Source organism: Protopterus annectens, chromosome 10.part0 (genome assembly GCF_019279795.1).
Source record: "Protopterus annectens isolate FY-2018-M chromosome 10.part0, PAN1.0, whole genome shotgun sequence".
Lineage (NCBI taxonomy): Eukaryota > Metazoa > Chordata > Ceratodontiformes > Protopteridae > Protopterus > Protopterus annectens.
The window spans coordinates 1658258353-1658275285 of NC_056744.1; the positions used below are offsets into that span (position 1 = coordinate 1658258353).

Sequence of the window (16933 nt, forward strand, 5' to 3'; positions counted from 1 at the left end):
AAAAGCAGTCTTTTCTTTAATGTCCATCTCTTCTACACACTTCTTAACTGATGGTCAAGTGCCACATTCACGGGAATAATCCTTTTTGTTTTCAAAAGATCTTAGTTTTTCATATTTACATTAACATATCTTATCAGAATTTTCCTTGTTGTGTTGCACCATTTAGTCCTCTAACACCATGCACGTTTTCACTTTTCCTAAAATATTTAAAACAGTTGAAAAGAACAAATTTATGTAAAATACAATTAATAAATTATTTACATACTGTTGAAGTTATCTTCAAAATGATCCTTCTGCTTCCTGATATTTATTCCCATCACAACATCCCTTGGAACTTCATCTGCTTTAAATAGCTGTAATAACTTCTCTGGAGGAATTTTGTATCCTGCATATAAAATATAAACATAATTACTAATTAGTCTATCACACCTGGACAAGGATCACTTTAGTAGAGGAATGAAGACAAAACATTCAAACGGTAACAGAACTGCATTAGTCATCACAGATGCAATGGGGAAGCAAATGAAAACATCCTTCGATATTACTAATCCTTAACAAGTCAATGCTGACCATATGGTTGGAAATGACAACATCCTTAGATATTACTAATCCTTAACAAGTCAGTGCTAACCATATGGTTGGAAATGACAACATCCTTAGATATTACTAATCCTTAACAAGTCAGTGCTAACCATATGGTTGGAAATGACAACATCCTTAGATATTACTAATCCTTAACAAGTCAGTGCTAACCATATGGTTGGAAATGACAACATCCTTAGATTTTACTAATCCTTAACAAGTCAGTGCTAACCATGTGGCTGGAAATGACAACATCCTTAGATATTACTAATCCTTAACAAGTCAGTGCTAACCATATGGTTGGAAATTACATCATCCTGAGATATTACTAATCCTTAACAAGTCAGTGCTAACCATATGGTTGGAAATGAACACAGAAATGCCAGGGGTTAACAGAAAATACAGTACAGGAGAAACACACAGCAGAAATATGAAGTTGCATCATGCAATTACTAGACAAAAGAGGCAGACAGAAGTAAATGAGTTAGGAGTACAGGGACAGTGTAAAAGGATGGCATGAAGAAGAGCAGCATGAAAAGGAATACTGCAGAGATCAGACGGAGTATATGAGGAATAGAATTTATCCAACATGAAGCTGTAACAGAGGGAATGAGTGAGGATACACAGACAGGTATACTACTGTGTTACTGCATGGTTACACGGAAGGGGAGAGATTCTATGCAAATACGTATGCAAAGCAGCTGATGAAGATAGTGAAGGAACAAAAAGGAAGGGACGGCAGGTCGTGACTGGAATAAGACAAACATGATGACGTGGTTAATACAGGAAAACATAAGTCAGATAAGTAGTACTACAGGCAGAGCTGCAATTAAGTAAGTAGTAGGAGGGCGCCTTGGGGTGGGGAAGGGGGTTGTGGGTGCACAATATGAATGCTGAAGCTAAATGAAATTCACACCAAAATATTCCAGGATGTATTACAATGGGAGATATCAATTAGTTAGGTAACACCACAGGAACATGACTGACGGAGGTAAAGTTCCCAACTATTTTCTTGTGCTATGTCACTGATGGTTAATTACATATATTGTGCTCAGTGGAGTAGAGAGTTCTACAGATTGTTTTTTTTTTTTTTGAATGGAAAGTGACTCAGTGAAGTGTGCTTCTGCAATTTAAACTGAAATATCCAAGATGCGGTTAAGTGCTTAAGGTACAGAGGGGTGAAGAACTGTAAAACCACCTGAGAGGACAATACTGTGAAATAGTTAAAGTAAACAGCTTATACAGCTAGATGATACTGATTGTTGGCCACAATACTTTATGAACAGCAGAATGTAACTGTTCTTTTTATTTAATTATATTACAACACTGTCGATCCTGTTCTTGACAAATTGACAACAAAAATAAAGACATAATTATCAAGGCTAATGTCACATACCTGTATTTTTAAAATGCAGTTATATTATCTCTAGTCTGTATGTAAGATTTTGTATTTTTAATCAACTCATTAATGCCTACCAGCAGCAGTTACTTAATTAGATGCCACATTCCACGCTGCCAACAGGCAAGACAGCTACTGCCTTGTGCTGACAGCAAAAAGGAAAATTAAATGTGGGAATGTCTTTCATCTGAAGAGGAAAATCATAATTTTGAATTTTTTAATCAGTTAAACTCACTTTCTCTGATTTAATATACTTAATTGGGGAACTGAATACTGCAAATTCAGTAAAGCAGTTAATTTGTAGTACAGCAGAAGTAATGTGTACAGTCTGTTTTTCCAGCAGGGTTACGTTAAATTGGACAAGGCAGCCAGTGCAACTAGCACTGCAGGTATGATTAACACAGTGTGATTAGCACAGCTGATGTTAATTAGTTACTCTGCCCAAACTATAGCAGTTCTGTAAAATTTCAGGAAATACTTCAAAATAGATTCCCAGATATTCAAGGCTACTTAGTCTTATCACCATCCACACCTTCCTAATATCCCCACCTTATGCTGTAACTTCAGAGGGGTCATACCAGCCAATCCCAGAGTAAATTTGTGGATACCCATCCAGACTTAATTTAAAGGAGGATATTGAATCTCACTGTTTAACTAATAGAGAAAGTTTGGGAGGTACTGGGTTCTAAACCTAATCCTCCACCTTGTTTTATTTATCTGTTACTGAATGTTTAGGTCTGTGGTTTTAGCAATGGTGAAGACATTGGACTTGTAGTGAAACAGGTGGTCTAGGGCAACCTGGACTCTACTAATGTGACAAGTGAAACAGAACTCCCCTTAAATGTTTATAACACACTGAATAAAAGGACAGAGCTTGCAGCCTGTCTTGACAGCTTATGGACTTCAGGCATCTGATCCCTTTCGCTATCAACCTTTCAGATCTTTCAGCTGATATGTTCAGTGAGATACATTCTGAAGGAGACATTGCATTCAATAATTAGTCTGACTAATGCCATGTACAAGGGAGTGTTTTACTTTAGACAGATATTCCACTAGTAATTAGCTGTACTAAATAGAAAGAATTCCTGACAACCGTTATCATTTCATGATCAAAAGAGACAGAGTTATCCATCAAAGTATGTAGGCCTCTGATTACATTTTTGTTTTGTAGTGGCATGTTGTCTATACAATATGATGAAGGACAAAAGTGATGATGATATACTTTTTATCATCTAGTTTACAACCATTTTAGTTCATCTCAAATTTAGTAGGGAGTGGTCAATATTAGGGTGCCACTTGACAAGAACCCTGTTTGTGGTCATTTACAAACTTTGTTAACCAGAGGTCTTATCTCTCTCTCTCTCTCCTTGAGGCACAACTGGTCACTTTCATTCTTCCTGCTGAGACACCTGCTGCCCACATTGTGTGGGTTCTGTCTTTCACCAGTTTGTTATCCATCTTACCACATGTGGAATTATTTTTAAAGCATTTAGCTCCTGTAGGATACCAGCATGGGGAATGGCATCAAAGGCCTTGGCCAGATCAAGCTATGTCATGTGTACCACACAGTCACTGTCTACAGTCTTTGTAACCATTTTGAAAAATATTACATGATTGAATAGACAAGAAGTACCCTTCACATAGCCAAACTGTTGGATAATGTCCAAGGTTCTTGATATCACTACTAGAGAAGATGAACTCAAACAACAGCAAATCTTCCGACTCATCATACACTTCAAGAAGACCTTTATTATAGTAGATAAAAAATACTGCAAACTATTTTGAGTCATAGGCACCACCGTAAACAAGTAAATATTTGTAATGTTTAACCTTTATTGTGGAATAAAAATGATTATACATGTTCAATTAATGTGATGTTTAATTTAGGTTAAGTGTTGTCTCTGTTTGAAATTGCATTCAAAGGCTCACAAACATCTCTATCCCTTAAGCTTGAGCTATTTCCTGTTGTCTTGAGACTTTTCATCTTAATCGGAGTTCATTTGAATCCTTCTGGTTTCCCAACGAGGTCATGTGTTTTGTTCTGGAACTCCTGTATGTTATCTCTGAGATGAGCTTTAATGCAACTGTCAGATTTACATGGCCACGCCTGATGTTTCTGTGATAGGTTAAAGGGCGGCAGTACTCTTAAGCAATTAAAGGAGTCGTTTTTTTATTTATTTATTTTTTTAAGTGTTCCACTTAACTTAACTTTGAGGTATATCTTATTTTGTCTTGCATAACGCTCAGTTTAAGATTTTATGTAGAATTCAGATCCAGCTGGATTAATTAGTGCCCTGTTGCTCTTGGCAGAGGATCTGATTATTTTGCAACTTTATTTAACTAAACTGTGCAGGAGAGATCAGAATTTGCCTCATCCTAGTTCAGTACATTTAAGTCCCTTCTTTGAAAGGGAAAAATTGCATGGCAGCCCTTAAAGGAGAACTTGTGTTCTTGACAAACTTGGAAAAAAACAGTGTTACTAAGTAACTGAGAGGTGAAGACAAAAAATATGTGCGCTAGATGCAGTTACTCTAGTCCTACCATGGCTTTACGATGGCACTGATTTTGGCTTGTAAAAAGGAGTCTGTACAGGTAATTGGAACTGATATCGGAAAAGTGTTAAGAGAAAATGTGCACATGAAATTAAGAGTGTGGAAGATTGGCATTTCAGAGAGTGGGAGGTAATTCTTTCTTTTACTTGCAATGTGTCATTATTTAATATGTGTTTAAAGTTTATATGTAGAGATATCCAGAACTTAGGCATTTAATCCCACTGTTGTACATTTTTTTGACCTGATTGAGAGATCATGGTCGAGGTGGTATGTTTTGGCTGCGGCTCTCATGCTACTGCTGTACAAAGTGGATAGTAATGAGCATATAAATCTTCCTTCTTCTTTCGGATTTTCCCAGTTAGGGGTCGCCACAGCGGATCACCTGTCTGCTCATGACTGGCAGTGGAGTTTTACGGTGTCGAGTTGCCAGCCCGGCGCCCAACCTTCTACAGAAGGCACACACACATGCATTCACGCCTAGGGCCAATTTGGAGTGTCCAATCCACCTACAGCATGTCTTTGGGATGTGGGAGGAAACCGGAGCACCCAGAGGAAACCCACATGACCACAGGGAGGACATGCAGACTCTGCACAGAAGGCACCCCTGCCAAGGATTGAACCGGAGAACCTCTTGTTGTGAGGCGGCAATGCTAACCGCTGCACCACCGCTGCCGCCCAATGTGCATATAAATATTAATTAGCTAAATAATGAGGCAAACAAGTCAGTCTTCCCTATCAGAAGAAAAAATATGTAGTACAGCAGAGTCTGAACATACCTCTCAACCTCTTAGAGTACGAAATCTGGACAAATTCATAAATATAAATGGGATGGGGGTCCAAAAGTAGGCATACTTTTTGGCTGTTGCTCTTATGGACTTGAAAGTTGATAGAATAATGGGTTTTGCATTGAGGTGAATTTTCTGGGTGAAGTGAGGTTTGAAGCTCAAATATTTATCATTGTTTTCGAACTTCAGTCTTTAAATGATTTACCACTAATATGCTAGAAGGTCACAATTTTATAAAGAAACAGGCCAAGAATGTGGTGCCAAAATCTGGACATTCTTTGAAAATCTATACAGTCGAGGGGTATGAGTCAGCATTCCTGTGAAATATGCCTGCAGCATTTCTGTTTTAACTCCAGTCATGTTTACCACCACCACTGAGAAGTCCTATGTATCAGAACAGTTGCACATGCTCTGTTGTTACTTTATCATTACAGATAATATGTATATAAGAAGAAAAGAAGGGGAAAAAATCATGATAAGCGAGGTTTTATATAAACTGTTGTTTACTAGCTGCAGGCATATATGCATCAGACTCTGTTATGGGAAAATCATAAATTAAATAAAATGACTATTGCCTGTATTTATCTGCTTCAGCATCAAGTTGCTTTCATCTGGACTGTATTTTGTTGCGTCTTTGAGGCTGATCCATGGATGTTTTATTTCATTTACTTTTGGAGATGGGATGTTGTTTTTCTGCCAGGCATGGTATTACATATCATTTAGAACCTTACTTTCATACCCTTTTAAATTAGCTAGGTATACAATTTTATTCTTTTTGATAATTTTCCACTTTACATATTTGCAGCTTTCGGCAGAGACATTAATGCTATCCATATGTAATTATTACTGGGATGTTGAATAAGCTGAAATGATGATTATACCAATTATTGTCATCCTCGTCCTATTACTTATTTAAGTAGAAAATGCGTAATACACAGCATGCGTGATATTGCAATTTCATGCTGTACTACGATATTATTCCCTATGATATTATTCTAATTGTCTTGTTATGTGTCTCTACGTATTTTACGTGTTTTGTCTGATGTTAAGATCTCAAGCTGTCTTCTGTAAACTAATTATTAGTCCAGTTTTTGTTTCTCCTGACTTTGGCCACTTCACATAGTAATATTAGAGAGGACTCACAGTTAATAGTTGTAGGGTCTTCATTATTGTATAATTTCTACATTTAAAATATAAACAATGTTTATATAAAGTTGAAACTGGTCGAAAGTTTTTTTTTGCTTTTTTTGGTGTGAAGTTCTTTTATTTGCTAAATATTTTTCTATAGTTCCAAATGTACTAGAGAGGTCTTGGTCTTATCTTGCTTGATGGGAGGGAAGGTTTGGATAGGTTTGCTATTCAAACTAGGAGTGTTAGACTCCATGAGGAGAAAGATGGGTAACAGATATTTGTTTTATCTCTTTTGAAATGTGTTGTTTTTATTAGTGTTTACTATTGTTATTAACAACTACATTGTTAACAATCTCAGTCTTACTGGCCATATCTTTAGTGATATGCAGTTCAAAAATTCTGTGTGTTCCACTGATATTTTTTACAATTAGAATTTTGATGATATCATAGGCACTTTTGTTTTAATATGCGTATCCATTAATATTAATGGTTTAAATAATGGTTGCAAGAGAAGAAGCATAAGTTTCTAAAATTATTTAATTCTCAGGTTACCTTTTTGCAGGAGACACATCTGTTACAAGAAAAAGTAGAAAGACTTAATACAAAAATGATACCGTGTTTTCTAGCTCACATTATAGTCAGAAAAAATGGGGGGGTCATTATGTGGAGAAGCTCTTTACCTACACCTAAAATTCTAAGTACTTATAACAATAAAAGGTATGTTTTGCTCAGTAACTGGAATTGGAGTCACAATTGTCAAACATCACCTAGACCAGATTATTCAAACTTCAAAAGGCATAATTACATTGGCTGGTGATTACAATTGTATATTAAAATATGTTGAGTCTACTACTACTAAAAATGAAGGATACCTACCTCAGCAAAAGCATTAGCAGAATTTAAAGAACTACTTAATATTAAAGTTATAACTGAATTTTCAGACCCAGATTTGCTTTTATGTATTCACTTTTCTCCCAGACATGGATCACAGTCACAAACAGATAGACTTTATATTTCAAATGATTTTATTGCGACACCAGATTAGGTTATAGTCGTTTCTTGTCTCCTTCTGATCACAATGCCATAACGTTTGAATTAACTATAAATTTTAACAACAATCATATTCCAATGAAAAAAAAACCTGCCTATGTAACTAACTTAAAGGATTTCAAAGATTTCTTCAGTAAGAAAGTTCAGAACTTTACTGAATTTAATTACAAAGAAAATATCTCAGAGATTTACTTATGGGATGCCTTGAAAGCATATCTATAGGGTAAAATCATGAGTTGGCATGCTCTAAAGAAAGAGCAATGGGATAGAGAACCAATTGATTTATAAGAAAGGATAGATAAACTAGAATTAGAGAGTCAAAAGGGATTTACAATGCAAAAAATTAATTTAAATGATAAATATCTAGAAATGTTTAATTGCAAAACTATGATGAATCAAGAATGGATTAGAATAATTAGCTATTCTGTTAATCCAAAAATCTGTGAACAAGTTTGCTATGAGAACAAAATTGCTAATCCAATTCAGTCATATTAAGGAGATGTATTCTCCAAATAGCAAGAAAAAGTTACATAAACAGAGGACACTCTCAGGGAATTTAGACCTCACTTTAATAAAATCAATTAATATAATCCTAAAATGGATTCTCAAGATGATATTAAATCTTTTATCAGAAATAAAATACTAAACATAAATGATCTGATAACCAGATGAAAAAAGTGATAAGCCAATTTCGATGTCTTAAATTAAAGCTCAAATTAATAAACTAAAATTTAATGAGGTCCCCGATAACGATGGCATAATAAATGACATTTATAAACTAATGCCTAGTGATGCTTTAAATATTCTGCTCAACAAAATTGCTAATCCAATTCAATCATATTAAGGAGATGTATTCTCCAAATAGCAAGAAAAAGTTACATAAACAGAGGACATTCTCAGGGAATTTAGATCTCACTTTAATAAAATCAATTAATATAATCCTAAAATGGATTCTCAAAGATGATATTAAATCTTTTATCAGAAATAAAATACTAAACATAAATGATCTGATAACCAGATGAAAAAAGTGATAAGCCAATTTCGATGTCTTAAATTAAAGCTCAAATTAATAAACTAAAATTTAATGAGGTCCCCGATAACGATGGCATAATAAATGACATTTATAAACTAATGCCTAGTGATGCTTTAAATATTCTGCTCAACGTTTTCTCCATAGTCAAAAGTCTATCAATCGTTCATCCATCTTGGAAATACACATTATTTCCCTAATTGTAAAAGCTGATAAAGATCCTACAGATTGTTTCTTCATATAGGCCAATCTCTTAATTAAATATTGATTATAAAATATTTATGGCTATTCATGCCAGCAGAATGCAGTGTTTTTTACTGTTTCTGATTAACAATAACCAAACTGGTTTCATAACAAACAGGAACTCTTATGATAACATTAAAATAATTTTAACAATGACTGTTTTTTCCAATAGCATAAAAGATGGATTAACACTAATAAGTTTAGATATTAATAGTGCCTTTGACTCAGTTAATTTGAATTATTGTTTATTAGTTTGAGAGGAATGTAAACTTTCAAATAATGTCTTACATCTTATTAATCTCTTATCTGAATTCTTATGCATAATCAAAAATAGGCCCATTTACTTCAGAGTCTATTAGGATTACCAAAGGAGCTAAACTGGAATGTCTTTTGTCACCATTTCTTAATTATGGAATCATTTGTAAATTACATTAATATCAAATTCAGATATCAAAGCATACAGTTAAAGTAGTAGTTAAACTCCAAAGCATTTTGCTGACAATATTATTCTGACTGTGAATGGAGGTTATTGATCCCTATTTGCTGTTTTTAATGCAAAAGAAAGCTTTCAGAAAAAGTCTAGACTTATTTTTAATGATAAAACAAAAATACTGCCTATAAATTCTAACATTTATGATATGGACAAAAGTTTTTTTAAATATATTGTAGAAGACAAAAAACTTAACTATTTAGGGATAACCTTAACAGACAAAATTCACAATATCATAACTCTGAATTACAATAGTTGTGTAATGTCTATAAAAATGTCATTAACAAATGGAACAATATTGTTTTGTCTATGTAAGAGAGACCTTCCATAATTAAAATGATTATTCTGCCAAAAAGTGCATATGTAATTCAATCCCTATCTCTTCCTTCCCCTAAAAATAGTATAAGAGAGTTTAATTCATTAAAGTTGAGAATTCTTTGGCATCCTAATAAGCCTAGAGTTGCTTTGAATCATCATCTTAGAGACTGGTCTTTCTGCGGCATTGGTTTACCAGATTTAGAATTTCATCAATCATTAAAAATCTCTCTCTATCTGGCTAACTATTAATTAAAAAGCAAGATGGAAAGAGTCTGAAAAAAAACATTTGGCTGGCAACCACTTATTTGACAAATATGTGCCATCATTCAGCAGCCAGTGCACAGTATTGTTTAATATTAAAATATTACTTTTCAGATAACAGTAAACAATCAATTTATCCAATATCTCAATAATAATGACAACCTTTAAATTTTTATTTAAAGATAATCAGAATGCAAATCATGGCTTTTTCTCCTGTGTCCCATTACTTATACCCAGAATAATTTCTCTACTTTTAACTCATCATCAATGATAACTCTTAGAGAAAAACCTGATATATTGGTTCCAGTTGGATAGTGAAAAACTGGAATCAGTTAATTATATAATAAATAAATTTGATTTCGCTAATGATATATGTTTAGACATTCAAAACCTTATACAAGTAATTGAAAGAAGAGTTAATTCAATGCAAATGACTGTTAGAAATGAACTTTCAATCATTTGGATGCAACAGATTATACCAGGGAAAGGATTATTACCTAAATTGTATAAAATTGGTTTAAAATCAATCTCAATATTATAAACCTACTTAATGGGATAATTTTAAACTTATAAACAGGAAAAAAGCACCAGCAAGTCATAACCACCTTAAAACATTTAATGTGTTCCACAGCAAGAAAAGCACAACACAACACACAATGATAACGCTGAAACTACTACCAATTCATTTTCATCTCCAACTTCATCAGAAAAAAGCTGACAATCCAACCCCCTCCCCATTTATACCTTTGCACACTGCCAAAACTTAAAATCATGTGACATTGAATTCAATTTTAATTTTAAACTTATTAATAATAAATTTCCAACTGAAGATAACAAAAAATAATGTTATCATCATCAAAGCAAACCACCTGCTCACTAAAATGGAGATTGTTCTCTTGGAAATTCATGCATAGAGCTTTTATCACTTCACATAAAGTTGAATTAATGTACAATAAGAAAGTAGAATGTTGGAGATGTAAGTCAAGTGTTAAAGCTGATTGGCAATGTTTTTGTTTGTGTTGTAATCAAACCATTTTGGTATAATATTAACCTTTTATTACACACTTTACTTGATGATAAAGTCACTTTAACTAAATCACCAATTTTATTTAATATCCCAGTACTTGCTTGCGTTTCAAGAATAAAAGTACCCACTCTTATGGAGTATGTTAGCAACAGTATCCACTCTTATGGAGTATATTAGCAAGAGTAAGAAAAGTTATCACCAGCAACTGGAAAAATGAATCTTCTCCAACCCTGAATGAATTTTAAAATCTTGCAACTGAAGTTTGAAACCTAGAACTTGCAACACTAAAACAAGAACAACCAGAATTACATATTCATACAACTCTTGGATGAAATTTAAATAACTATTAAATAAACAATTGTTAATACTTGAATAACAAATGTTATTTCTGGAACTTATTAAAATTCTTACTGTATAGTAGACACTTTTGCAAATACTTGTTTTTGTTGTGTTCCTGAATTCTGTTTTTCATCGATTGTTTTGTATGCATTTCTATACATCTTAAATATCATACATTTTCTGAATATATAAACTTTAATAAAATAGTTAAACAACAATACATTTGTTTGCAAGGATATTGTCAGTGTCAAAAGGCATCATTATGAATAAGTTCAGAGCAATGTAAGGTATTCTTTCTTAGTTTTCTAATACAGCTAAGGGATTTATAATTATATTTGACTACAGATGACAACCCAAGTTCATGGTCTCATTTAGTAAACCTGATAGTATTCTTTGGGATTTTTTTGCACCTAATGAACATTTTAAGGAGCCCTTATTTTGTTGTATAAACTTATGGTGATGGACCACTAGGCTTGCTTGTTTTTGAATTTTCCCTTGACATTGGATTCTGGTAGAGCCTGTTAGCTCGAAGCATTTTTGTAATTTGTAAAAGTAGAATTTTCTAGTGAGTCTCACTGCTGTATTAAGCTCAGTGAAAGAGCAGTCACAAGTGAATTTCAATATTTTGACACATAGTAGCTCAAGGTCGGTGTGATTGGGGTCTTTGTTATCAATAGGGCTTGCAGTAGGGACTTTTAGGATTTTAATGAAGGCCACAAATTTGTTGTCGGATTTCAATGGGGAATGAGATGCCAGAGAAGTGAAAAGGCAGTCATTTTGTATGTATCAGGTAAAAAATGTCCTGTTTTCTACAAGGTTTATTTATTAACTGCTTAACAGAATTCTTGTTTATTAAGTTTAGGAGTTTTTGAATACATCCTCCATTGGAGGTATGGGTGTCCCAGTTGACTGAAGGGTAGCTGAAGGCACTCAGAGTAATGAAGCATGTTTTAACAAGGACATCGTTTAAAATACTAAGGAATATTACATGGTGACTGGGGCACAAATAAGATGCGTTTGTATTAAGCTATTAGTTGCAAATTATTCCTATCCAGAGTGATCTGTAGTTCAATGAGTTTAGTTTGTGGTGCCATAAGGATCTGCCTGCAGGCAATATCATCATCATCAAACCCTTTTTCCCCATTTTCGACAAGGGGCTAGGTGTCATGCCAACTGTCACCATCTCTCTCTCAATTCAGTGCCACTTTGACAGTCATGCCTGGCTATCACAGGTTGTTTCTCACAAAGTCCATCCATCTCGTTGCACATCCCAGTTTCATCTTCCCTTCATCTCTATCTCCCCAATCTTCTTCACCAAATTATCTTTAATTGGAGCTACTCTGACTTCTGCTCTGATGTCAACATTTTTCATCTGTCCCACAGCATGCATTCTATCACTTGTTTCAGGCACTTCATGTCCATCACCTCTAGCTTCCTCAACTGCTTTGCCTTCACTGCTGAGGTTTCTGTACCATATTATAGCACTTGTTGTACTACTGTTTGGTACACCTAACTTTTCAACTTCTGTGTCATTCTTCTGTCATACACTACACCTGACACTCTCAGCCAGATGATTGCACCTCCTTCTATTCTAGCTTTGACCTCCTCATTCAGACTTCCATTTTCATAAACTGTCCCCAATAAACTGTTAAACTGCTCACTTCTATCTCAGTTTTCATCTTCATAAAATTTCCAAATTTGCTGACATGAGAAAGGTCTTGTCTGTACTCAAATTTATCCAATGCACCTTCAGTTTTGCATTCTATTCCGTCTATCATTTGCTGAAGGTCTTGTTCAGAATCTGCCAGTAATGCAAAATCATCTGCATTCATAAAGGCTGTTGATCTGTCCCCTACAAACTGTCTGTTAGTTCGAGATGATCCCTGATGCGCACTCACTGCTACTGGGAAATCCTGAATCTGAACATTTAGTATTTGTGTCATAGGGTGCTTGTACATAGTCTGCATTAACTGTACCAATATTTTTGTGACTTCAAACCATCTCAGGACTGTGCAAATTAGCTTTACTGTGATGTTGTGAAATGTTTTCTCCAAGTTTAGGACTGTCCATTAGGACTATTTCCTTATCTCTAGCTTCCTCTACAAAATCTGTCTCACTGCAGACATTGGTTCAGTTGTGCTGTATCCTGATCTGAAGCCAAACTGCTCATATTCCATCTTACTGTACACTACTCTACTCTGCATATTAGTCTATCAGTCATCCTCTCTAGCACTTTCATGCAGTGTGATAGGCATTTGATACCTCTATACTACCCACAGTTCTAAATATCCCCTTTTTGTACACTGGCACTAAAATGCCAGTGTATACCTTTCTCTACCCACTATTACAAGTACCTTCAGGAGTCATTTCTCCCCTATCTCAGCTAACATCTTGATCATATCTGCAGTGACTTCATTTGAGCCTGGTATTTTCCCGGACTTAATTTCCCTTAGTGCTGTTGTTACTACATTTAGGGTGGGCTCTTCTTCCTCTTCCATCATAACGGGGCATGTGGCAGTGCACCCTTTGCTGTCTTTTCTTAATTCTGAAGTTGCTGGAAGGATTCCTTCTATCTGCTTTGCAGTTGTGAATAAGTTGACTGTTCCTAACTGTAAAAATGCTACATTTTTATCTTAATCGTTTAAAGGTAAACTCTACCCTCTTGGTGCATGCAACATTATGCTACTGTTATTCTTTCTCCCTATAGTATCATCTGGGTATTGCTATATACTTAGAAACCTTTCAGTAAGTTTCTGTTTTTTTTTTCCTATTTCTACCTGTTGCCCTTCCACAGATCATGAAGGTCTCATCGTTCTCCGCTCAGTAACATTGTGCATTTCTTCATAAAAGGAAGTTCTCTCAACCTGAAAGACCCTAGGTTAGACATCATAGCTTGTGCAGTTTTCAGTGTTAGCCATCACCCAGAAATTTTGCATCTTGAAACTTTTAGGATGATTCAGAAAGCGAGTTTACACTTGTGCAGGGCCGGTACACAATTAAACATAAAACCGTATACAATTCATAAATGTGGCCACACGCCCACAATTATACAATTTTTTAACCTTCAACACTTACTTTTAACAACAGCTGCTACATATGACAGGACTTTTAAGTATTATACTTCTGAATTACTAGCCCCTTCTGTAGTACTTCTTTGAGGTATCCTTCAAACTAGCAGAAAGAGTGAAGGGGAGAGGCAGTCCAAGACAATACCTTCCTTATGCATATTTATGTCCAGTCTTATTACATTTCACACTATTTGTTTTTACAGTTTGGATAAATAGCTTCCATCATTAGTCAAACATTATTCAGAAAAAGTTATTTAATTATTCTTCTTTCTTGGTCATGAACTCTTTCATCATAGAGTCCTTGTAAATTCAGACAGCTTCTCAGGCTGAAACCTTTTGAAAGTTCTGCATGCCCAGCAACTCCACTCAAGGATTCGTTTCTCATTCTGAGGCTTCCTAACACTACAGCTCTAACTTCCCATTTCTTACATTTCTTAATGAAATGCACAGCTGACAAGGATATACAACTCTACCTGCTTGTAAAATATTCCTTCTTTGTTTTAGCAGAATAAGAACAAATAAATAGCTTGCATCTAATGTACAACTATCCTAATCATATTACCATTCATTTGGCTGGCAGTATTACACTTCTGTTCTGAGCTAGACATTTGTGAGCATCTCTCAATGATGTTCCTGCAATGGACTCCTGCATGTGATCAGACCGCTCAGTGAACCTTTTCAATTATGTCTCTTTTTTTTTAACCACAAGACATCTTCAGGCTCAGTCATCTCACAGTTTAAAGATGATGCCATATTGTCCATTTTCTAAACTTTTTCAAGCAATTCTTATTTCTTCTTTTGCCTAAGTATTTTGAAATTTACAGGAGAAATACACTTTTTCAGAAAGATCTGAATTAATAACATATTGTTTTCAATACTGATAAACATTTTTAGAAAAGAAAGTTTGCCTTTAAAGAACCCATTTATGTTTTTTGCTTAATTTTGGATTTTAGCTTCATGGATCCATAAAGGGGTGAATCCCCAACAATGGCACAGGTGACTGGGGTTTATTTAGTTTCTCAGGCATCTGAGGAGTGGCAGGGGAAGGAGGAGCATGTATACCTTGGGGAGGGGGTCCCCCGCTCCTCCCAGCATGCTTTGTTTATCGTGATGACAAGGTTTAGATCCCTGGAGCGTGTGGGTCTGAGGGATTGGGACTTCTTTAACTGTAGCATGTTCAACAGCTCTGGGTTTGACATGGCCTTGTATGTTAAGCAGAGATCGCCTCTGAGTAGATGATATGCGACAGAGTATAGCTGGAGTTTTTGAAGGTGGACAGCACAGGGCATCTGCTTTAGGCCTGTGTTTTTTTTAGTGAGGTATTTCTGTGGCCTTTCCAGTTGTTGCTGATATCTTGAGAGGTACATACCAAGTGGGGTGTTGTATTCTATAATGGGTCTACTGAGGGATGAGTACAGTGGGACAATGACCTCCTTTTTTCTGGATGAAAAGCCCTTAGTGATGAGGTGTGCCACATAGAAGGATTTCCTGACTGTTGTGGTGATGTGGTTATTGAAGGGGAGACCACTGTCCACCTGTGTTCCTAAGTCTCTTATCACACTTTCAGTGTTTAGTGTACTGCCACCTATGTAGTAATTCACGGGTACATATTTTTCCCAAAGTGGATGACTATACATTTCTTGGAAATTGAGCTTGAGCCCATGGCTCTGGCACCAAGCATCTGTTTCTGTAAGGCCCTTTTGTAGAGTATCCACATCATTTGGGGATTCAATAATGGCTCCCAGTTTGCAGTCATCTGCAAACTTTGTTAGCCAGAGTCCCTTAGTGTTGGCCTGTACTTCAGAGAAGTAGATGCCAAACAAGAGAGGTCCCAGGACTGAACCCTGAGGTACTCCACTTGTTATTTGTCACTTGTCTGGAGCTGGATTTGGAGTCATCTACTTTTACAGTGTGGGTTCTGTCAGTAAACCAGCTGGCAAGCCATCGAGTGATGTAGGGATTAATGCCCAGCTTAGTAAGTTTATCTATGATTCCAGAGTGGGGAATGGTGTAAAAGGCCTTGGTGAGGTCCTGATAGACTGTGTGGACTGCCTTACCCTCGTTCACAACTCTGGAGACTGATTCAAAGAAGTCAATCGGGTTCGGGAGACAAGAACGGTCCTTCACGAACCCAAACTGGGTGGGGTCCAGTGTTTGAAGGTTGTCAATGTCTTTGTTTATATGTTCCATGATAATACGTTACATGGACTTACAGATCAGGCTCGTCAGACTGATGGGGTGGTAGTTCCTGGGATCCAAGGTGGATCCCCCCTTGTGGAGTGGGATAACTGTAGCTGTCCGCCACTTAGTCGGCACAAAGCCTGAGCTGAGGGTATGATTAAACGTGACACTTAGGTGAGGTGTCAGTTCATTATATAGTTCATGTAGTACACAGCCCGGGATGTCATCTGGTCCCATGGATGCTGTATTCTTAGCTTTGGAGAGTGCATTTTTTACCTGTGTGGAGGGGGTGAGAGGGATGTGAAGTTGGCACTGAATCTATCTGCCAAGGTATTAGCAGTATCTTTGTGATCAGTATATTTTGATGCCATTCTGCTGTAGCTTAGAGCAAATCCAAGCATTGCCATTTAGGTTCTTGACACAGTTCTAGAATGCCTTGTGGTTGTCTTTGGAATGTCTTTGGAATCTTTGACAATT

General features: G+C 35.8%; 1 protein-coding gene across 1 annotated transcript in view; it reads right to left on the bottom strand.

The window, feature by feature from the left end:
• Window positions 1–257: 257 nt before the first annotated feature.
• The window catches only part of LOC122814383 (E3 ubiquitin-protein ligase TRIM39-like), a 175290-nt gene continuing 158614 nt past the window's right edge, over window positions 258–16933 (bottom strand). The window contains exon 6 of the mRNA XM_044086967.1: window positions 258–385. Within this exon, the coding sequence (XP_043942902.1) occupies window positions 258–385 (128 nt within the window). The remainder of the gene's footprint in view (window positions 386–16933) is intronic.